The 24,309-nt window shown below is 34.0% G+C and overlaps 1 protein-coding gene across 1 annotated transcript; it reads right to left on the bottom strand.

Moving 5' to 3' along the window:
- Nucleotides 1-1,009: 1,009 nt before the first annotated feature.
- On the bottom strand, nt 1,010-3,561 carry LOC139900922 (uncharacterized). Its single transcript, XM_071883670.1, has 2 exons — nt 2,403-3,561; nt 1,010-1,962 (listed from the first exon to the last, which is right to left on the bottom strand). Exons 1-2 carry the CDS (start codon nt 3,559-3,561, stop codon nt 1,010-1,012), a joined length of 2,112 nt encoding a protein of 703 aa, XP_071739771.1.
- Between the last annotated feature and the right edge of the window lie 20,748 nt (nt 3,562-24,309).

The following is a 24,309-nucleotide window of genomic DNA, read 5'->3' as shown; positions in this document are numbered from 1 at the left end:
ATAATATAACATGCAATCCATTTGGTAGCTTGCCATAAGGATGATCCAACGGAGCTATGGGAGAAACCTTAGTCGGAAATGATGGCTTCGTTGATGTTAGAAATTGTTGTGTTATTTTGGTTCCACCAATCAAGTAATTGTGTCCAAATAGAAGACGCGTTATGACAAGTGACAAACGCATGTTCGATGGTTTCGATATGGTGATCGCATAAGGGACATAAGATGGTGTGTAGATCAATTCCTTTTTTATCTAGTTCACTTCTAACCGGTATTTTTAATTGAATGACTCTCTAAGAGAATATGAAGACCTTTTTGTGGAACGTATTTGTTGCGGGGTAGTGAGATGTTTCGAGAGTGGACGCCATATTTAAGTGTATTGATCAAATTTGACATTGATGCCGTAGTGAAAGTGCCGGTAGTGTCGAGGAAGAATTTCCATGAATCGGGGCGATCTGAAACACTTACGGAGGATAATAGATTAGTGAGTTCCGTAAGTTCATCTATTTCCCGACCACTAGGTGTCCGGAACCAATCCCAATTACTGATTGAATTGGAATTAACGTTCGAGATTCTTTCAGCAACAGTTGCGTCTTTATGAGATTCCAACATGAATAATCTATGAAATAAAGATTTGAGGCTTTCGGATCCGAGCCATATGTCATGCCAGAAGCTAATCGATGTGCCATTGCCGATGCGCTTTGAGAAAGACGTCGTGAAGGAGGTGTCTAATATGTCTGCGACCTTTCCGGCTTTAATAATCTGTTTCCAAATGGTGCGACCTAAAATATTCCTGCACAAAACATTAGTATCCAACCCCCCCCCCCCCCCCCCCCCCCCCCCAAAAATACTTTTTATGATTTTTACCCATAAAGCGTTATGTTCGTTTTTGAAACGCCACCACCATTTACAAAGTAGTGAGATGTTTTTAGCGAAGAGAGACCCCACATTTAAACCCCCATTTTCATATGGCAAAATAATTTGGTCCCATTTAATCCAATTGATTTTATTATCATTTGAAGAACCCCCCAGAAAAATTTACGTCTTTTAGATTCAAGTATCTTAAGGATGGCGGCGGGTGCGTGGAATAATGAGAAGTAGTATAAAGGGATACTACATAAGATGGATTTGATGATCGTGAGACGACCCCCGAAGGAGATAGATTTAGCAGCCCAATCCGATAGTCTCTTATCGAATTTTTCAACGATTGGCTGCCAAGAAGATGCATGAGATGTGGGTACACCAATAGGGAGACCGAGATAGGTAAACGGGGTAGAACCTGCTGAACAGTTAATGTAACTGGCCATTTGCTCGGTTTCAATGGTGGATGTTCCAATGCCATAAATTTACTTTTGCGGAAGTTGACTTTCAGACCAAAAATGTTTTCAAAAAATTTTAGGAGTTTGGAGATATATTTAGCATTTCTTTTATTCCACTCACCAAAGAAGATTGTATCGTCCGCGTATTGTAGATGAGTGATGACAAGATTGTCGTAACCAATTTTTAATCCTTGTAGATGTCCATTGGTTAATGCTCTTTTGGTAAGTATATTAAGACCTTCGGCAACGATGATGAAAAGAAACGGTGATATGGGATCACCTTGTCGAATTCCCCTTTCGGGTGTAAATTCTTTGGTGGGTGAGCCATTGATTAATATGGAGATGGATGAAGAGGAAAGACATGCTCGAATGAAGCTAATCCATTTTGAGCCAAAGCCCATGAACTGCATGGTTTTGAATAGAAAATCCCATTCGATGCAGTCAAATGCCTTTTCGAAATCCACTTTGAAGATTAGGCCTTTTTGTTTTTTACGTTTTAATTCATCTATTGTTTCGTTAGCAATTAATATATTGTCTAAGATGTTGCGGCCTTTAAGGAAAGCTGTTTGTTCGGAACCTATGACTTTATGGATGACTTTGGCAAGGCGATTGGATAGAATTTTGGTGAGAATTTTATAGTAGCTACCTATAATACAAATTGGACGGTATCGCTTAGACCGATAGGATTAGATTTTTTCGGGATTAAGGTGAAGAAAGAGGCGTTACACCCTTTGGATATTTTCGAATTGACCCAGAACCAATCGAGAGATTTAATGAGGTCGTTTTTGATCAGTTCCCAATATTTTTTAAAGAATTTCATATTAAAACCATCCAGGCCAGGTGCTTTTGAACTATCACAATTTATTATGGCTTCCCATATTTCTTTTTCACAGAATTTAGATTCTAGGAGTTGATTGTCCAAAGAGGTGATATAATTGAGGTGTGAAACGTTATCGAAAGGACATTCCTCGCGGAGGTGTTTGGATTGGAAGAGGTTGTTAAAATATGAGTAAGCTTCATGTTTTATTAAGGTAGGATCTTCGGACCATGTACCGTTTATTGACAAACCGTGGATATTATTTTTACTTGTTCTTCGTTTGATGTAGTTGTGGAAATACTTTGAGTTTTCATCTCCCTCGAGTGTCCATTTAATTCTTGATTTTTGTTTAAGCATATTAATTTCCTTTTTTTCTTTGTCGATGTATTGCATTTTTTCTTCGATCCATTTTTGTTTTTCCGATTCAGATAATGGTCTGGTTTCAGCAGTTTGTTCCCATTTATTACATTCGGTAAGATGCCCGCGGATTTGTGAGTCGATGTTATCAAGTTGGGTGCTATGTTTTTTAAGTTCCATTTTAACATTTTTTAAATTATTACGGAAGATGCAATCAGGTCTATTACCAGTGATTGGAGTCGACCAAGCCCTTTCAATGACGGTGTCGGCATCTTTAAAGTCAAGCCATGTGTCAAACACACGTATAGGTTTAGGGCCAAAGTCGAGGGGGTTGTTTCTTAGGATGATGGGACAATGATAAGAAAGATCTCGATCTAGAGTTTTGGAGGACGTGTTAGGCCAAATTGAAAATATGCTATCGGATACTAGAAATCGATCTAGTTTACTAAATTTCATTGTTTTTTCGCATATCCTTGTAAATTTTTTACCACCTAGAGGAAGATCAATTAATCCCGAATTATTAATGAAGTTATTGAAGTTATCAGCCCAATGTTGGTTATATTCAGAGTTCATACGTTCAATTTTAGTTCTGATTTCATTGAAATCATCAAAAATAATGTGAGGGATGTTGAGGGAATTAGTGAGGGATGAAAGTTCGTTCCAAAGTCTGAGTTTTTTCGAGCTGGAATGGGGGCCATAAACATTAACGAAAGCAATTTCAGAATCATATCCCGCCCATGATCCACATATTGCTAAGAAAAATTTGCCCTCGATAGCATATTTAAACGAAAAGATATTGGTGTCCCAAATAGTTAGGATGCCACCGAATGCGCCAACCGAATCCTTTTGGACGAATTTAAAATTGGAATTGCCCCAGGAGGATTCAATGGTGTTGTCACGTGTTTGTCCGCATTTTGTCTCTTGTAGCCCTAAAATCGTTGGTTTTTCTTTATTATAAATACGTTTAAGCCAACTTATTTTACCCGTTTGCCCAATACCCCGAATATTTAAAGAGATCGTACACATGAGAAAAAACTTACAGTTAAACGATGCAACGGAGAGTGGAATCATTGGATGTTGCGATGGATCCCGATACGTTTTCCGAATTCGTTCGTATCCAAACTGCTGCTAGTATTAGAGTCTGATTTATTATTATTTTTGGTGCGCATCGAGTCATTGTTGGACCCTCTAGAAAACTGTGATGTGTTACCGCCAACAGTAGATGAAGATTTACATCGTTTAGCCAAATGTGAAATTATCAATTTTTGTCCGCTTCTCGCAAGATGTTTAATATAGAGCATATTGGACCTTGGTCTTATTTTTTCAGGAATATGGGAAGTATCATGGGGAGTTTTAGAAGTGTCATCTCTGCTAACCCTTTTGAAAGTGTGTGATGTAAATTTTGGATTCGGGATAGGATTGGACACGTTATTGGAGTTTTTTCTCTTTTTAGCTAAAACGTTTTCAGTGAAAAGTAATGCATCAAGCTTGAATGGATCGGAGTTAGTTTGTTGTGTGTCATTTGGGGCGGGCATAAAATTAATCTGGGAGTTTGGTTGAGGGGATGAAAGTGGTTTAGACGGTTCATCATTCAAGTCTTGAGGGAAGTTGGGGACATGATCAGATTCAATATTACCACTTACGTCATTTTTGTTGGAGCATGTGGAAGGTTGTGTTTCATTATCCAGATCCAATCTATAAGACTTAGATGTTTCATCAACTTTTAAGATCTGAATAATGGGGCTGGTTACATCAGTGTAGGGCTGTGGGTAGTTCTCGGTACCAGCATTAATAGGTTCGTTATATGGTGGACATGGAGTGCTGATAACAGAATCGTGGTCAGAAAATTTCGGGATGGGGGGTGGTTCGATTATTTCCGGTTCGAATGATGGAGGATGATTTTGGGAATGGTTGACGGTATTGGGGGTAGGATTAGAGACAGGAGGTATTTGTTTGTTAGGTGATGGTTGTGTCGGCATATCGTCAATTTGTTGGAGATGTGTGGTTTCCATACGTTTGGAAGAATTGGATGAGGTATGATTTTCTGATGAGGTGGAGATATGTGATTGACCGGGGTTGTAGCAAGTTGTTTGATTATTCTTTCCATCATTTCCTTCGATAATGTTATCACAATCAAGATGAGATTCTTCATCCAATATTTGATCATCCGAGAGACTTTCATCATCCCAATTTGAAGAATCATCAATATCACCGTAAAGATTAAACATGGAAAAATTTTGGGTTTCAGTGATATAAACCAACGTTTGATTCATGTCCCCTGGATTAATAATTGCTTGGCCATGTATTGGGGAGAAATTATTTGTTTTGACGATTACCGAACCATGTGATAAATCTTGATTATTCTCATTGGTAATCGAACAATTAATCGTTTCAATTACAACACCCCAATTTTTAGCGATGTCGATGAAGGTGGTTTCTAACCAACAAGTAATAGGCACCCCAAAGATGTTAATATAGGCTAATCTTCCGGAGGTTTTATATACTTCAGGGTCCCATGGGTTAATATCTTCGAGCCATTTCCAAAGAGGGTGTTCTGAGTTATTAATCAAATCAAGGGCCGGATAGAATTCATCAAATATAAGCATTATGTCATGACCACCTAAGTATTTGATTGTAAAACCACTAAGGTTTTCGCTTTCACAAATTTTGCTAAAGTGTTCTAAGTATTCAAGATCTTTCACTTTGGCAATTACAGCTTGACCAAGAATTTGAATAAGTTCGGCATTATAATTTACTTTAATTGATGGTATACTATTTTTCATGGCCTGCCTGTTGAGAATCACATCTTTAAATTGCCTGTCATCAACCGGAGAAAAAGATGCAGCAGGAGCTTTGTTACCAGGGGCTGCCGTCTTGGTTTTTTGTTGTTCAACACGATTCTTACCATCTATGTCTCGAGCTTTATAGACCTTGAGCATATAGTCACCAGCTACGATTAGATTTAGCCTTCTTGCAAGGGATTCTTTGTGGTACTCTGGGACATCAAGAAATCTAACAAAACCGAATTTCCTTCCACTTTTTAGTGTCTTCTTTGGGATATATACCTCATGAATATTACCGTATTTTTTGAAAATATCCCAAAAGTCGATAGAGCGCCAGTTTTCTGGAAAATTATGAAAGAGGTATGATGTTATTCTATTGTTATTGATCAGGTCAGAACTAGGATTAGTGCTAGGGTTTGTTGAGTCATAATTAGGGTTGCCAAAATGTTTGATGAGATGTATGGATTATTTGAAAGGACCCGTTCATATACATTATAAACGATTCACAATAGTTGATTACATTGCGAGCTATTTGACCTCTATATGATACATTTTACAAACATTGCATTCGTTTTTAAAAGACAATCTTTCTTTACATCGAAAATTGACAGGCATGCATACCATTTTATAATATCCACTATCCAACTATAAATTGATTTAATGATAATCTTTGATGAACTCAATGACTCGAATGCAACGTTCTTCGAAATATGCTATGAAAGACTCCAAGTAATATCTTTAAAATGAGCAAATGTACAGCGGAAGATTTCTTTAACACCTGAGAATAAACATGCTTTAAAGTGTCAACCAAAAGGTTGGTGAGTTCATTAGTTTATCATAATCATTTATTTCCATCATTTTAATAGACCACAGGAATTTCATTTCCAGTTCTCATAAATATACGTCCCATGCATAGAGACAAAAATAATCATTCATATGGTGAACACCTGGTAACCGACATTAACTAGATACATATAAGAATATCCCCTATCATTCCGGGATCCTCCTTCGGACATGATATAAATTTCAAAGTACTAAAGCATCCGGTACTTTGGATGGGGTTTGTTAGGCCCAATAGATCTATCTTTAGGATTCGCGTCAATTAGGGTGTCTGTTCCCTAATTCTTAGATTACCAGACTTTAATAAAAAGGGGCATATTCGATTTCGATAATTCAACCATAGAATGTAGTTTCAATTACTTGTGTCTATTTCGTCAAACATTTATAAAAGCGCATGTATTCTCAGTCCCAAAAATATAAAGGGTAAAAAGGCAAATGAAACTCACCATACTGTATTTCGTAGTAAAAATACATATAACGTCATTGAACAAGTGCAAGGTTGGCCTCGGATTCACGAACCTAAATTAATTATATATATTTATGTGTTGGTCAATATTTGTCTAACAAATTAGGTCAAGTCATAGTGTACCACAATCTTAATGCTCGAGACTAATATGCAAAAGTCAACAAAAGTAAATTTGACTCAAAATAATTTCCAAAAATCTATACATGATTAATATATAGTTTAAATATCGTTATTTTATATTTTTAAATATTTTTAAAAGATTTATTAGAGTAAATAATATAATTTATTTATTAATAAATAAAATTTTATATTAAATTTATATAATCAAATATACTTTTATATATATTAAGTAATAAAATTTATAGGGTTCATTTAATATCATAAAGATAATATGATAGGTATTATTAAAGTAAGTTATTACACGTAGTAAAATATGTTTGTATCACATATTTAATTGATAAAATAATATCTATAATGATAGTAAGTAAAAGTTGTATTATTTTGTAATAATAATTATTATTATAAAAATATCAATATTTATAATTACTAAGATGACATTAGATAAAACGATAATTCTAATTATGATAACTTTAATATTTACGATAATTTTTAATATTATCTTTAAAATAATAATTCTATTTAAAATAATAATAATAATGATATTTTATAGTAACAATGACATTTCTATTAAAATGATAATTTTTGTTAAAATGATAGTTTTAATACTAACGATACTTTTAATAATAATAGTAATGATAAAAATAATAAGAACGATAATTTTATCTTAATCAATACCTTATAATATTTTAATTTCATCATGATACTCTTACCCATTATTTCCTAATCGTTTCGTTTAATAGCTTTTATTCGTCTTTTATATCGTGTTCATAATAATGATAATAATAGTAATCAAAATAATTAGCTGTTACAAATATTTGTTTTAATTACACTAATATTAATAATGATAGTTACTATAACATTATTAACGATAATACTAATAATTATCTTAATGATAATATAGTAATAATAATAATAACAATAACCATTTTTAAATAATGATATATATATATATATATATATATATATATTAATAATGATAATAATAATAATAATAATAATAATTGGATAATAATAATAATACTAATTATAACTTTAACGATAATAACGATAGTAATAATAAAAAAAATAACAATTTTTAATGATAAATCCCTTTTATTGATAAAGATAATAATAATGATAATAATAAGATAAAACTAGAACGACGATAAAAATGACGATAATAATAATCATTTTTAATAAAAATATCGAAAATTCAATTGATTATAACTTCTAATCCGTTCATCGAAACCATTCGATATCTAAAGGAAAAGTTCTTAATTTTTCGCTAGCTTTTCAAGGACATGCATATCTTATACCTTATCTCAACCGCAAGTGTAACTAATTTAACATTCAACCTAACCTGTCTAAGGGCAATATCAAAAGTACAAGCATGCATAATCCTAAATACTCGAGCACTAGTCAGGGATACACTATTAGTATGTAAAAGTTAAATTATGAGTACTCACGTATCAATATTGAGATTCAATATTGCAGGAAAGGTACGTAGACGCAACGGAAATGATAAACACTATATGGACCTCACGAGCATACCCATGAACCATACTCAATCACCTCCATAGCTATAACCCATAATTTCCTTAATCCTATCCCACTCGAAAAACAATTTCGAAATCACTCGGACAGCACTCCGTCGTAATATTTTATGTATACTAATAATATCTTGAAATAATACGGAGTAAATATATATATGTAAATCGATTGAGAGAATTTAGAGAAAAATATTTTCAAGTTTCTATGAAATAATGAAACCTATTGAATTCTATTTATAATAGATTTTTGAATTATTAAAGTGAATTATTAAAGTATGAATTATTAAAGTGAATTATTAAAGTATGAATTATTAAAGTGAATTATTAAAGTATGAATTATTAAAGTAAATTATTAAAGTATGAATTATTAAAGTGAATTATTAAAGTATGAATTATTAAAGTAAATTATTAAAGTTAAAGTAAAGTAAAAATAAAGTAAAGGTAAAGTTTATATATATATATATATATATATATATATATATATATATATATAGTAAAAGTATAAAACTATGTACGTATAATACGCGTATAAATATATATAATATTAATTTAAATCATTATATATATAAAATAAAATATAAATATCGTTATCTTTATCATACTAGTTAAGTAATGAGTTGTCAAAAGTGGTTCTAGATATTTATAAAAGTTATATACGTTTTAATAATAAAGTTCTTTTTAAACTGAAAACGTTTTTGTACGTTTGAAACTAAATAGATCAATCGAGTCTTTATGAGATTCAATCTTCCACTATCCTTTGTCTAGTTCTCAATGATTGACAACTTGTTCTTATTTATAAATCACTTTACCATTTTCCGAATATTGTTAAAATGGAAAGATTTCTCAAATCAACGTGGGCCTTTCAACAGAGACTTGTAATCTTAATTTAATATATCTGATAATTCAATCATTTGATCTTATCTTTTAATTCCATTGATAAACATTTTGAAACAGATACAATCATATAAAGTATTTAATCTAATATTTTGTTTACGTTTCAAGTTATAATATATATACACATATACATATATAATCATATTCGTTTAATGGTTCGTGAATCGTTGGAACTTGGTCGAGGTTGAATGAATGTATGAACATAGTTTAAAATTCTTGAAATTTAACTTAACAAATATTGCTTATCTTGTCGGAAACATATAAAGATTAAAGTTTAAATTTGGTTAGAAATTTCTGGGTTGTCACAGTACCTACCCGTTAAAGAAATTTCGTCCTGAAATTTGAGTGAAAAGGTCGTGAATGATAATAAGTATGTTTTCATGATGCATACGGGCTAAAAATTAGAGTTTTATCATCAGCGAATAATTTGGATAAACAATCCATTTATATGAAGAGTACGAATGAAGCTAATATAGAAGAGTGAAATGAGTAAGTGTAGATTCATCTTATCATTTGACGTAGATATGATTGATTCCCAGATTTCAAGGGATTTGAAGAAAATCTTCTTAATAAGATTAGACTCTCCGGTAATCAAGGGAATTAGGATCCGCTTTAAATGCGATCGTCCATTTTAATTGTTCTGTCGGAGATTTTCTTATAAATTCACCTCCTTCATTTCCTTACAACTCACACCTTCTGTTGATGCATTTTATGCAAGTCCCTAGACATCTACCCACGTCCATTGCAGGTACAACAGTTTACAGGCCACCATGATTGCTTGTTATTATCCTATACGTGTTTGTATGTGGTTACAGGAACTGCAGGAACGAGATTTAGATGTTTAACTATGTTAGACTTAGTCAGACGTACGAGTGAAGCCTCACTAGTATGGTTGACAGGCTCATACGCACGGTTGATGCTGAGCTAAGTCACAATTACAACCTAAATGAGAAGACACGAGTGAGTGATCACCCGTACGGCTGATGAAGCCAACTCGTACGTGTGATGAATGAATCGTATGGGTGAGTCAACATCAGGGGTATATAAAGTCTTATGTTCTTCATTTTAGGTTAAGCCTCTCATTTGTTACACACACTCAGATCTAGTGAGCTCCTCCAATTTTCTCTCAGTCCAAATCACCCAGGTGGTGAATAATAGCTCTAGGTGTTGATCTAATCACACTTGATTTAGTTGTGGTTTGACTAAATTAATCAAAAAAAATTAATCTATTCACTAGAGGGTTTGATTCACTTATTTCGCCATTGTGTGAGTTAAATCTGTTGATTTCTAAGTTCCTAGTCATGTTTCATCACCTTCTATTCTTTCCCCCTCAAATCATATTTTAAAGTATTCATCAATATGCTCCATCCAGTTCTGATTCTCGATATACTTCTAACTTTTATATCGGTCATTCTTCTTTTTCATCTACCGCTAGAAGAATCTATTTACTTCTACTATACTCTTGGGTTTATAGTGTTTCTAGTTCTCCCGTGTCTTTATATTGCTATATGCATCGATATATATGGTTTATAATTTCTGGTTTATCGTTGGGCTTTATATGTTCCCTTATATTTCAAAGTCTCTGCTTCTGTCTTCTATAATCATTATCATTAAAAGTTAATGCTCTCTTTTATTTGCTGCAATTTATACCCCAATTTTTATTTCGGAGTTTTGTCCTTTTGTTTCTTCTTCTTGCGATTAAGCACCGCTTGTAATGGTCCAGAATTCACAGATATGAATTTCAGAATGAACATTGTTAATGTTCTAGGAAGGAAATTGTGATGGCACGATCTTGACTTGTCAAATTACTAGAATACCTTGGAAAAAGCCGAATCATCAAGAAATATTTTCTTGATATTTTAGAGGTTAAATAGAATACAAGAGTCGTATAACATGGCACATGATGATATTATGATCTGTGAATCATCACGTTCCATTTAGAAACTCAGCATGACTTACTGTAATATAATCACGTTGATCAAGTGTCATTATATTATACTAATTCATGCTTCAGTTCCCAACACTACTTCAAAATATTCCTATTTTAAACTTGAATGTTTCAGAATTTAGAAACTAAAATAGTTTCTTTTATGATGTAATACAGATAGTGCGAAGAGGTAAATGATTTCAAATAAGAAAAATTAAGAAAATATCTTCAGAAATATGGAGGATATTTATAATGAAAGATATGATGATATTTTAGAATTTCTAATATCAGAGGATGATGAAGAATATTGTCCGCAGGGGTTTAGAGTCAGGAGCAAGGTATTCGTTAATGACTTCAGCAGGTACTGAATCATTTGAATCCTTTGAAGTCAGGTTCAGTCTTTGTAATTTGTCCAAAGCCTCCTTCCTACTTTGCTCAATCCGTTTTCCAGTTCCAAAACTTCTCTTTTTCTGCGCTTTGCCAGCACACTTCATCATTATCATTTAGCTTTTACCGTTTAAAGTCGTTTTTAGTTTTTGCTGCTTCATCAGCATTTTTTCCATTTTCGGAGAACCAATTCTTAGTTCGGAGTGTTTTTCAGAAACTTCACATTCAAATTAAGTCCAGAAGATAGACGTTATATATACACATATAACTGTTGGCGTAGACATGCTGCGAGATTTCAAAATACTGATTGCTAATTCCCAATGATTCGTATGGCAATTCTCATTACAAGATGCGAATGAGTAAATGATGGGGTTTCAATAAATAATTATAATGACTTTTTGGAGAGGCTAAAGTCAAAGGGTAATGAAGTTGTTGGTACATCTGCTAATAATGTGGTGGAATGTAAAAGGTTCCCTGGTAACGATGGTGTATATCTCAAGGTTATAATAAGGTTAGTCTGACTGAAAAGTCGAAGTTGACTTGCTGGAGCTGTGACAAAACTGGTTACTTTGAATAGGAGTCGCAAAGTTATTTTTGCTAATAAATGCCAAAGAATCTGACGCAGATACGTTGTTTAAACTTTTACTTTGGTTTCAAGAGTTTTTCGGGTACATAACTGTGGGTAACATGTGGTTGGATCATCATCTCGATTGCTCATCATTCGAAGTGTCTTCAGTAATTTTTGAAGGGTTTGAACACATATTGTAATCGTTAACATACATTTGATGTTCTAACATAGTTTTGAAGTCAAAATATAGCTTGTGAAAGATGTAAGGATCTAAGAGTGATGATTTTGGTCATATCTCGAGTTGAATTTTGAGATTTCAAAATTAGAATTTGTAATTAAATTTTGAATGAGTATGGTTGTTTTGATTTCTATAAATGAATGTATATTGTTGTGAAAGTAGGGAGTATAATGGATAATTTGCTGAATCAGATTCGAAGAATGTAATATATTATTTGTGAATTTATATATCTCTCGGGTATTACCTACCCGTTAAAAAAAAAAATTTCACAATTAATATTTTGTACAAAAGAATTTTATTACAGTCTTTATGAAAATATATATATGTATATTTTCTTCAGATGTAACATAGATTTAATAAGTTAATGTTAAATTAAACTCATTTGATTTACGGTTGAAACTAGAATTTAATAATCCCTAAAGGCTTTAAAAAGTACATAACTTTTACGTAGTATTTCTTTAATGACATTGAAATTATGAATCAATACTTCGTTATTTGTTGATGTATGATGTTCGGTGTAGTGACCCGAACTTTTCCATGTTTATATATATTAATTGAGATTGATATTTACATGATTAAATGTTTCCAACATGTTAAGCAATCAAACTTGTTAAGACTTGATTAATTGAAATATGTTTCATATAGACAATTGACCACCCAAGTTGACCGGTGATTCACGAACGTTAAAACTTGTAAAAACTATATGATGACATATATATTGATATATATATAGTTAATATGATACTATGATAAGTAAATATATCATTAAGTATATTAACAATGAACTACATATGTAAAAACATGACTACTAACTTAATGATTTTTAAACGAGACATATATGTAACGATTATCGTTGTAAAGACATTTAATGTATATATATCATATTAAGAGATATTCATACATGATAATTTCATGATAATATAATAATTTAAAATCTCATTTGATATTATAAACATTGGGTTAACAACATTTAACAAGATCGTTAACCTAAAGGTTTAAAAACAACACTTACATGTAACGACTAACGATGACTTAACGACTCAGTTAAAATGTATATACATGTAGTGTTTTAATATGTATTTATACACTTTTGAAAGACTTCAATACACTTATCAAAATACTTCTACTTAACAAAATGCTTACAATTACATCCTCGTTCAGTTTCATCAACAATTCTACTCGTATGCACCCGTATTCGTACTCGTACAATACACAGGTTTTAGATGTATGTACTATTGGTATATACACTCCAATGATCAGCTCTTAGCAGCCCATGTGAGTCACCTAACACATGTGGGAACCATCATTTGGCAACTAGCATGAAATATCTCATAAAATTACAAAAATATGAGTAATCATTCATGACTTATTTACATGAAAACAAAATTACATATCCTTTATATCTAATCCATACACCAACGACCAAAAACACCTACAAACACTTTCATTCTTCAATTTTCTTCATCTAATTGATCTCTCTCAAGTTCTATCTTCAAGTTCTAAGTGTTCTTCCTATATTCTACAAGTTCTAGTTACATAAAATCAAGAATACTTTCAAGTTTGCTAGCTCACTTCCAATCTTGTAAGGTGATCATCCAACCTCAAGAAATCTTTGTTTCTTACAGTAGGTTATCATTCTAATACAAGGTAATAATCATATTCAAACTTTGGTTGAATTTCTATAACTATAACAATCTTATTTCAAGTGATGATCTTACTTGAACTTGTTTTCGTGTCATGATTCTGCTTCAAGAACTTCGAGCCATCCAAGGATCCGTTGAAGCTAGATCCATTTTTCACTTTTCCAGTAGGTTTATCCAAGGAACTTAAGGTAGTAATGATGTTCATAACATCATTCAATTCATATATATAAAGCTATCTTATTCGAAGGTTTAAACTTGTAATCACTAGAACATAGTTTAGTTAATTCTAAACTTGTTCACAAACAAAAGTTAATCCTTCTAACTTGAATTTTAAAATCAACTAAACACATGTTCTATATCTATATGATATGCTAACTTAATGATTTAAAACCTGGAGACACGAAAAACACCGTAAAACCGGATTTACGCCGTCGTAGTAACACCGCGGGCTGTTTTGGGTTAGTTAATTAAAAACTATGATAAACTTTGATTTAAAAGTTGTTATTCTGAGAAAATGATTTTTATTATGAACATGAAACTATATCCAAAAATTATGGTTAAACTCAAAGTGGAAGTATGTTTTCTAAAATGGTCATCTAGACGTCGTTCTTTCGACTGAAATGACTACCTTTACAAAAACGACTTGTAACTTATTTTTCTGACTATAAACCTATACTTTTTCTGTTTAGATTCATAAAATAGAGTTCAATATGAAACCATAGCAATTTGATTCACTCAAAACGGATTTAAAATTAAGAAGTTATGGGTAAAACAAGATTGGATAATTTTTCTCATTTTAGCTACGTGAAAATTTGTAACAAATCTATTCCAACCATAACTTAATCAACTTGTATTGTATATTATGTAATCTTGAGATACCATAGACACGTATACAATGTTTCGACCTATCATGTCGACACATCTATATATATTTCGGAACAACCATAGACACTCTATATGTGAATGTTGGAGTTAGCTATACAGGGTTGAGGTTGATTCCAAAATATATATAGTTTGAGTTGTGATCAATACTGAGATACGTATACACTGGGTCGTGGATTGATTCAAGATAATATTTATCGATTTATTTCTGTACATCTAACTGTGGACAACTAGTTGTAGGTTACTAACGAGGACAGCTGACTTAATAAACTTAAAACATTAAAATATATTAAAAGTGTTGTAAATATATTTTGAACATACTTTGATATATACGTATATATTGTTATAGGTTCGTGAATCAACCAGTGACCAAGTCTTACTTCCCGACGAAGTAAAAATCTGTGAAAGTGAGTTATAGTCCCACTTTTAAAATCTAATATTTTTGGGATGAGAATACATGCAGGTTTTATAAATGATTTACAAAATAGACACAAGTACGTGAAACTACATTCTATGGTGGAATTATCGAAATCGAATATGCCCCTTTTTATTAAGTCTGGTAATCTAAGAATTAGGGAACAGACACCCTAATTGACGCGAATCCTAAAGATAGATCTATTGGGCCTAACAAACCCCATCCAAAGTACCGGATGCTTTAGTACTTTGAAATTTATATCATATCCGAAGGGTGTCCCGGAATGATGGGGATATTCTTATATATGCATCTTGTTAATGTCGGTTACCAGGTGTTCACCATATGAATGATTTTTATCTCTATGTATGGGGTGTGTATTGAAATATGAAATCTTGTGGTCTATTATTATGATTTGATATATATAGGTTAAACCTATAACTCACCAACATTTTTGTTGACGTTTTAAGCATGTTTATTCTCAGGTGATTATTAAGAGCTTCCGCTATCGCATACTTAAATAAGGACGAGATTTGGAGTCCATGCTTGTATGATATTGTGTAAAAACTGCATTCAAGAAACTTATTTTGTTGTAACATATTTGTATTGTAAACCATTATGTAATGGTCGTGTGTAAACAGGATATTTTAGATTATCATTATTTGATAATCTACGTAAAGCTTTTTAAACCTTTATTGATGAAATAAAGGTTATGGTTTGTTTTAAAATGAATGCAGTCTTTGAAAAACGTCTCATATAGAGGTCAAAACCTCGCAACGAAATCAATTAATATGGAACGTTTTTAATCAATAAGAACGGGACATTTCATTCGGTTCATGGAATTCTTGTGAATTTCGCAAAGTACGAATGATGTTATCTGAAAAGTTTCGGGTACATCGATGATGAAAGTGTAAAATCAAATATATACTTGATTTATTATGAATTGGAATTTGTTGAATTGCGACAGAGATTGTAGTTAACGCTGGTTAAGTTGCGGCCGAAGGACGTACATTATTGCATATTTGTAATATGAATTAACCGAGTAGTTAAGATTCACACACAATAGTTTAGCACGGAAAGATTTATTTCAAAATATATATATATATATATATATATATATATATATATATATATATATATATATATATATATATATATATATATATATATATATATATATATATATATAATATACATATAATTTCTTGAGAGGGAATGAGTTAATTCTTCATAACTCGTTGATACAATATACACGTTATTGATTCGTAATGATGTCCACAGTGATTCTTGAACTGACGGAGTTTTTGATGTTATCGGTGTTATTGATTCGGATGTTGACTGTACTGAAGATGCTGGTAACTCTGACGGTACTGCTGATGCTGTTGGTAAAGCAAGTTTAGCTTGTTAATCACACACCATTTTTGTCAGGGTTTCTACTCTTCCTTCTATCATTTTTGGTTCGCTTAACTGATTTATGGTTAGGGCTAGATTAGATAATCTCTAAGACTTTAGAGATTACATAATCGTCGCAAAATATTTCTCCAATGAAGTTATGAATTAATACTTCGTCAGTTATTGTTGTTGGTACTCCTTGGTATCTATGGTGCGTATGACGTTGATGCTCGTGGGACAGATTGTGAAGTTGAGGTTTACGACGCGGTTGTGGTTGGAGGTGGTAATGGTACTGTTGGCGTTGATGATGGTGGTACAGGTTATGCTACTGATGCTGCTGCTAGTGTTTGTAATCTCTGCACCATATTCTCCAAAGCCACTACCCGAGCGCGAAGCTCGTTGACTTCTTCTATTACACCGGGGTGATTGTCGGTTCGGACGAGCGGATAAATAAAATCTAAAATTTGATGTAATATATAATCGTGATGAGATACTCTGGAAATGAGCGAGAACATGGTGTTTCGGACAGGTTCGCCGGTAAGTGCTTCAGGTTCTTCGTCAAGAGGGCAATGTGGTGGATGGAAGGGATCACCTTCTTCTTGTCTCCAATGATTGAGGAGGCTACGAACCCATCCCCAATTCATCCAGAATAGGTGATGACTGATTGGTTGATCTATTCCGGTCACACTGCTTTCAGAGCTTGAATGGGATTCCATTTCGGAATCTGAGTGACTTGAACTGATGACGTTGATGATGGTTGAACTGCTTTCGGAGCTTGAAGGCAAGAGAAAATAATAAGGGAAAGGGCATAAAAATAGAGAAATCTAATTCCAACCCCGATGAACTTTATATGTATCGTCAACCCCCGAAGTCCTTAAGTTGTAACAATGACCCGAGAACCTCTAAACCACCAGGTTTTTCTAAACCAATGTGGATAACGACGGCTCGTATTAGGGGAACATCATATATCCCTAGAAACTTGGCAAAACGAACCAAAACCGAAGAAGAAGAAACAAGCGAGTCGGAATAAGATAGCTGTATTCGTGTGGTGTAATATATGTAATATAGTGTGCTTATGCTTTATGATATATGTAAAAATTGCTTGTATTAATAAGTATTTTTTTTTATGAATCTAACTCTTGTCTATTTTACAGTATAAAAACACAATGGATAGACAACCTAATATTTTAAGAGACCTACCCGGAGACATGATTGATGAAATCTTGTCTAGAGTCGGTCAGAATTCTTCGGCACAACTATTTAAGGCGAGATCAGTTTGTAAGACATTCGAAGAACGTTCCAAGAATGCCTTGGTTTATAAAAGGCTTTCGTTCGAAAGATGGGGGATATCACATTGGGAAATCCATAAGTTACGATGTGTTTACTTTGACGCATATATTGCGGGGAACCCAAATGCTATTTTACGCAATGGGTTAAGAAATTATTTTGACTCAATATATTCGAATATTGGACTTCGTGATTTAGAAAACGCGGCTAACATGCAACATAAAGAAGCATGTTATGCTTACGGATTAGTAATGTTCGCTTCTCACCAAAGTGAGAACAAGAACATCGGCCTACAACTATTAAACAAAACGTTCCCACAAGTGACGGAGTCGGTAATTGGGGTAAGAAATGAGGTTTTTAGATTGTTACGGGACTGTTGGACATTACGTAACCCTCGTCCCTTTGACGACGTTACAACACGCTGTCTTATCAACGGCCATAACGGTTATGTTCCACAAGACCAAGGATGGGAAGTAGTCCTAGTAAAACCAGAATGCATGACTTGTTTCTGGACGTATGAATTACGTGTCTTTATTGCCTTTGCTGAACGACTTGTGTACTAGCTAGAATTATCTTCACAACTATCTTGTATCAAAGTTATTGTGTGCTATATTTCATGCTTTATGTAAAATAAGCGGTATTGTAAGTTTGTAAAATATTGTATAAAAGTTTGAACGCGAAATATTATTATAATCAGTTTTTCATATAGAATTGTAGTAGTTGAATTGTATATTAGCTACTAAGTATGAACTTAACGGGTAGGTACTACCCGAATTTAAACTTATAAAACGCTAATATGAAGAAAAAGCTTTTATAAATGAGTTCATATTATGCTACGAAATACTATTAACTACTCTTAATATTCTGTATGATTAACTTGTTCCATTTGACTATTTTGAAGGAAATGGCACCGACTACTCGACACACCGTGAATATGAATGAAGAGGAATTCCGTACTTTTCTAGCTTCAAACATAGCCGCAGTACAGGCTGCGCTACATACCAACAATAACCTTGGATCTAGCAGTACAGGAAATCGTGTAGGATGCACCTACAAAGAATTCACTGCCTGCAAACCTTTGGAATTTGATGGAACCGAAGGACCGATCGGATTGAAACGGTGGACCGAGAAGGTCGAATCGGTGTTTGCCATAAGTAAGTGTACTGAAGAGGACAAAGTAAAGTACGCTACGCATACCTTCACAGGTTCTGCGTTAACATGGTGGAATACCTATCTAGAGCAAGTGGGACAAGACGATGCGTACGCACTACCGTGGTCAGCATTCAAGCACTTGATGAATGAGAAGTACCGTCCCAGAACCGAGGTCAATAAGCTCAAGATAGAACTTAGAGGGTTACGAACCCAAGGATTTGATATTACCTCGTATGAAAGACGATTCACAGAATTGTGCCTATTGTGTCCGGGAGCGTTCGAAGATGAGGAAGAGAAGATCGACGCGTTTGTGAAAGGATTACCGGAAAGAATCCAAGAAGATATAAGTTCACACGAGCCCGCCTCCATACAACAGGCATGTAGAATGGCTCACAAACTAGTGAACCAGATTGAAGAAAGAATTAAAGAACAGACTGCTGAAGAGGCCAATGTGAAGCAAGTCAAAAGAAAGTGGGAGGAAAACGGTGATAAGAATCACCAATATAACAACAACAGCAATTACAACAATAATCGCAACAATTATCCCAACAATCTCAACATCAATCGCAACTACAACAAACGGCCCAACAACAACAACAACAACAACAACAACAACAACTACAACAATCATCCCAACAACAATAATAACCGCAACAACAACAACAATCAGAAGCAGCTATGCCAAAGGTGTGAAAAGTATCACTCGGAGTTCTGCACCAAATTTTGCAATAAGTGTAAAAGAAATGGTCATAGCGCGGCGAAGTATGAGGTCTACGGACCAGGGGTTAATAGAACGAAAGGAACAAATGGTGTCAGAACGAGTAATGGTGGAGCAAGTAGTGTCGGAGCAAGTTATGCCAATGTAGTTTGTTATAAATGTGGAAAACCGGGCCACATTATTAGAAATTACCCGAACCAGGAGAACACGAATGGACAAGGCCGCGGAAGAGTTTTCAATATTAATGCGGCAGAGGCACAGGAAGACCCGGAGCTTGTTACGGGTATGTTTCTTAATGACAATAAATCTGCTTACGTTTTATTTGATTCGGGTGCGGATAGAAGCTATATGAGTAGAGATTTTTGTGCTAAATTAAGTTGTCCATTGACGCCTTTGGATAGTAAATTTTTACTCGAATTAGCAAATGGTAAATTAATTTCAGCAGATAATATATGTCGGAATCGAGAAATTAAACTGGTTAGCGAAACATTTAAGATTGACTTGATACCAGTAGAGTTAGGGAGTTTTGATGTGATAATCGGTATGGACTGGTTGAAAGAAGTGAAAGCAGAGATCGTTTGTTACAAAAATGCAATTCGAATTATACGAGAAAAAGGAAAACCCTTAATGGTGTACGGAGAAAAGGGCAACACGAAGCTACACCTTATTAGTAATTTGAAGGCACAAAAACTAATAAGAAAAGGTTGCTATGCTGTTCTAGCACACGTCGAGAAAGTACAAACTGAAGAAAAGAGCATCAATGATGTTCCCGTCACAAATGAATTTCCCGATGTATTTTCGAAAGAATTACCGGGATTACCCCCACATCGATCCGTTGAATTTCAAATAGATCTTGTACCAGGAGCTGCACCAATAGCTCGTGCTCCTTACAGACTCGCACCCAGCGAGATGAAAGAACTGCAAAGCCAATTACAAGAACTTTTAGAGCGTGGTTTCATTCGACCAAGCACATCACCGTGGGGAGCTCCTGTTTTGTTTGTCAAGAAGAAAGATGGTACATTCAGGTTGTGTATCGACTACCGAGACTTGAACAAACTTACCATCAAGAACCGCTACCCACTACCGAGAATCGACGACTTATTTGATCAACTACAAGGCTCGTCTGTTTATTCAAAGATTGACTTACGTTCCGGGTATCATCAAATGCGGGTGAAAGAAGATGATATTCCAAAGACTGCTTTCAGAACACATTACGGTCATTACGAGTTTATGGTCATGCCGTTTGGTTTAACTAATGCACCAGCTGTGTTCATGGACCTTATGAACCGAGTGTGTGGACCATACCTTGACAAGTTTGTCATTGTTTTCATTGATGACATACTTATTTACTCAAAGAATGACCAAGAACACGGTGAACATTTGAGAAAGGTGTTAGAAGTATTGAGGAAGGAAGAATTGTACGCTAAGTTTTCAAAGTGTGCATTTTGGTTGGAAGAAGTTCAATTCCTCGGTCACATAGTGAACAAAGAAGGTATTAAGGTGGATCTAGCAAAGATAGAAACTGTTGAAAAGTGGGAAACCCCAAAAACTCCGAAACACATACGCCAGTTTTTAGGACTAGCTGGTTACTACAGAAGGTTCATCCAAGACTTTTCCAGAATAGCAAAACCCTTGACTGCATTAACGCATAAAGGGAAGAAATTTGAATGGAATGATGAACAAGAGAAAGCGTTTCAGTTATTGAAGAAAAAGCTAACTACGGCACCTATATTGTCATTGCCTGAAGGGAATGATGATTTTGTGATTTATTGTGACGCATCAAAGCAAGGTCTCGGTTGTGTATTAATGCAACGAACGAAGGTGATTGCTTATGCGTCTAGACAATTGAAGATTCACGAACAAAATTATACGACGCATGATTTGGAATTAGGCGCGGTTGTTTTTGCATTAAAGACTTGGAGGCACTACTTATATGGGGTCAAAAGTATTATATATACCGACCACAAAAGTCTTCAACACATATTTAATCAGAAACAACTGAATATGAGGCAGCGTAGGTGGATTGAATTGTTGAATGATTACGACTTTGAGATTCGTTACCACCCGGGGAAGGCAAATGTGGTAGCCGATGCCTTGAGCAGGAAGGACAGAGAACCCATTCGAGTAAAATCTATGAATATAATGATTCATAATAACCTTACTACTCAAATAAAGGAGGCGCAACAAGGAGTTTTAAAAGAGGGAAATTTAAATAATGAAATAACCAAGGGATCGGAGAAGCATCTTAATATTCGGGAAGACGGAACCCGGTATAGGGCTGAAAGGATTTGGGTACTAAAATTTGGAGATATGAGAGAAATGATACTTAGAGAAGCTCATAAAACAAGATACTCAATACATCCTGGAACGGGGAAGATGTACAAGGATCTCAAGAAACATTTTTGGTGGCCAGGTATGAAAGCCGATGTTGCTAAATATGTAGGAGAATGTTTGACGTGTTCTAAGGTCAAAGCTGAGCATCAGAAACCATCAGGTCTACTTCAACAACCCGAAATCCCGGAATGGAAATGGGAAAACATTACCATGGATTTCATCACTAAATTTACAAGGACTGCAAGTGGGTTTGATACTATTTGGGTAATAGTTGATCGTCTCACCAAATCAGCACACTTCCTGCCAATAAGAGAAGATGACAAGATGGAGAAGTTAGCACGACTGTATTTGAAGGAAGTCGTCTCCAGACATGGAATACCAATCTCTATTATCTCTGATAGGGATGGTAGATTTATTTCAAGATTCTGGCAGACATTACAACAAGCATTAGGAACTCGTCTAGACATGAGTACTGCCTATCATCCACAAACTGATGGGCAGAGCGAAAGGACGATACAAACGCTTGAAGACATGCTACGAGCATGTGTTATTGATTTCGGAAACAGTTGGGATCGACATCTACCGTTAGCAGAATTTTTCTACAACAACAGCTACCATTCAAGCATTGAGATGGCGCCGTTTGAAGCACTTTATGGTAGAAAGTGCAGGTCTCCGATTTGTTGGAGTGAAGTGGGGGATAGACAGATTACGGGTCCGGAGATTATACAAGAAACAACCGAGAAGATCATCCAAATTCAACAACGGTTGAAAACCGCCCAAAGTCGACAAAAGAGCTACGCTGACATTAAAAGAAAAGATATAGAATTTGAAATTGGAGAGATGGTCATGCTTAAAGTTGCACCTTGGAAAGACGTTGTTCGATTTGGTAAACGAGGGAAATTAAATCCAAGGTATATTGGACCATTCAAGATTATTGATCGTGTCGGACCAGTAGCTTACCGACTTGAGTTACCTCAACAACTCGCAGCTGTACATAACACTTTCCACGTCTCGAATTTGAAGAAATGTTTTGCTAAAGAAGATCTCACTATTCCGTTAGATGAAATCCAAATCAACGAAAAACTTCAATTCATCGAAGAACCCGTCGAAATAATGGATCGTGAGGTTAAAAGACTTAAGCAAAACAAGATACCAATTGTTAAGGTTCGATGGAATGCTCGTAGAGGACCCGAGTTCACCTGGGAGCGTGAAGATCAGATGAAGAAGAAATACCCGCATCTATTTCTAGAAGATTCGTCAACACCTTCAACTGTTTAAAATTTCGGGACGAAATTTATTTAACGGGTAGGTACTGTAGTGACACGAACTTTTCCATGTTTATATATATTAATTGAGATTGATATTTACATGATTAAATGTTTCCAACATGTTAAGCAATCAAACTTGTTAAGACTTGATTAATTGAAATATGTTTCATATAGACAATTGACCACCCAAGTTGACCAGTGATTCACGAACGTTAAAACTTGTAAAAACTATATGATGACATATATATGGATATATATATAGTTAATATGATACTATGATAAGTAAACATATCATTAAGTATATTAACAATGAACTACATATGTAAAAACATGACTACTAACTTAATGATTTTTAAACGAGACATATATGTAACGATTATCGTTGTAAAGACATTTAATGTATATATATATATATCATATTAAGAGATATTCATACATGATAATATCATGATAATATAATAATTTAAAATCTCATTTGATATTATAAACATTGGGTTAACAACATTTAACAAGATCGTTAACCTAAAGGTTTCAAAACAACACTTACATGTAACGACTAACGATGACTTAACGACTCAGTTAAAATGTATATACATGTAGTGTTTTAATATGTATTTATACACTTTTGAAAGACTTCAATACACTTATCAAAATACTTCTACTTAACAAAAATTCTTACAATTACATCCTCGTTCAGTTTCATCAACAATTCTACTCGTATGCACCCATATTCGTACTCGTACAATACACAGCTTTTAGATGTATGTACTATTGGTATATACACTCCAATGATCAGCTCTTAGCAGCCCATTTGAGTCACCTAACACATTTGGGAACCATCATTTGGCAACTAGCATGAAATATCTCATAAAATTACAAAAATATGAGTAATCATTCATGACTTATTTACATGAAAACAAAATTACATATCCTTTATATCTAATCCATACACCAACGACCAAAAACACCTACAAACACT

This window comes from Rutidosis leptorrhynchoides, chromosome 3 (genome assembly GCF_046630445.1).
Source record: "Rutidosis leptorrhynchoides isolate AG116_Rl617_1_P2 chromosome 3, CSIRO_AGI_Rlap_v1, whole genome shotgun sequence".
NCBI classification, from domain to species: Eukaryota; Viridiplantae; Streptophyta; class Magnoliopsida; order Asterales; family Asteraceae; genus Rutidosis; species Rutidosis leptorrhynchoides.
Note: the sequence above shows the minus strand (reverse complement) of the source record. Positions and strands in the feature narration are given on the sequence as shown.

Coding starts and splice junctions, on each gene's coding strand:
- LOC139900922 (XM_071883670.1), bottom strand. CDS start 3,561: ATGATTCCACTCTCCGTTGCATCGTTTAACTGTAAGTTTTTTCTCATG. Junction 1,963..2,402: donor CTACATCAAACGAAGAACAA/GTAAAAATAATA, acceptor TTTGTATTATAG/GTAGCTACTATAAAATTCTC.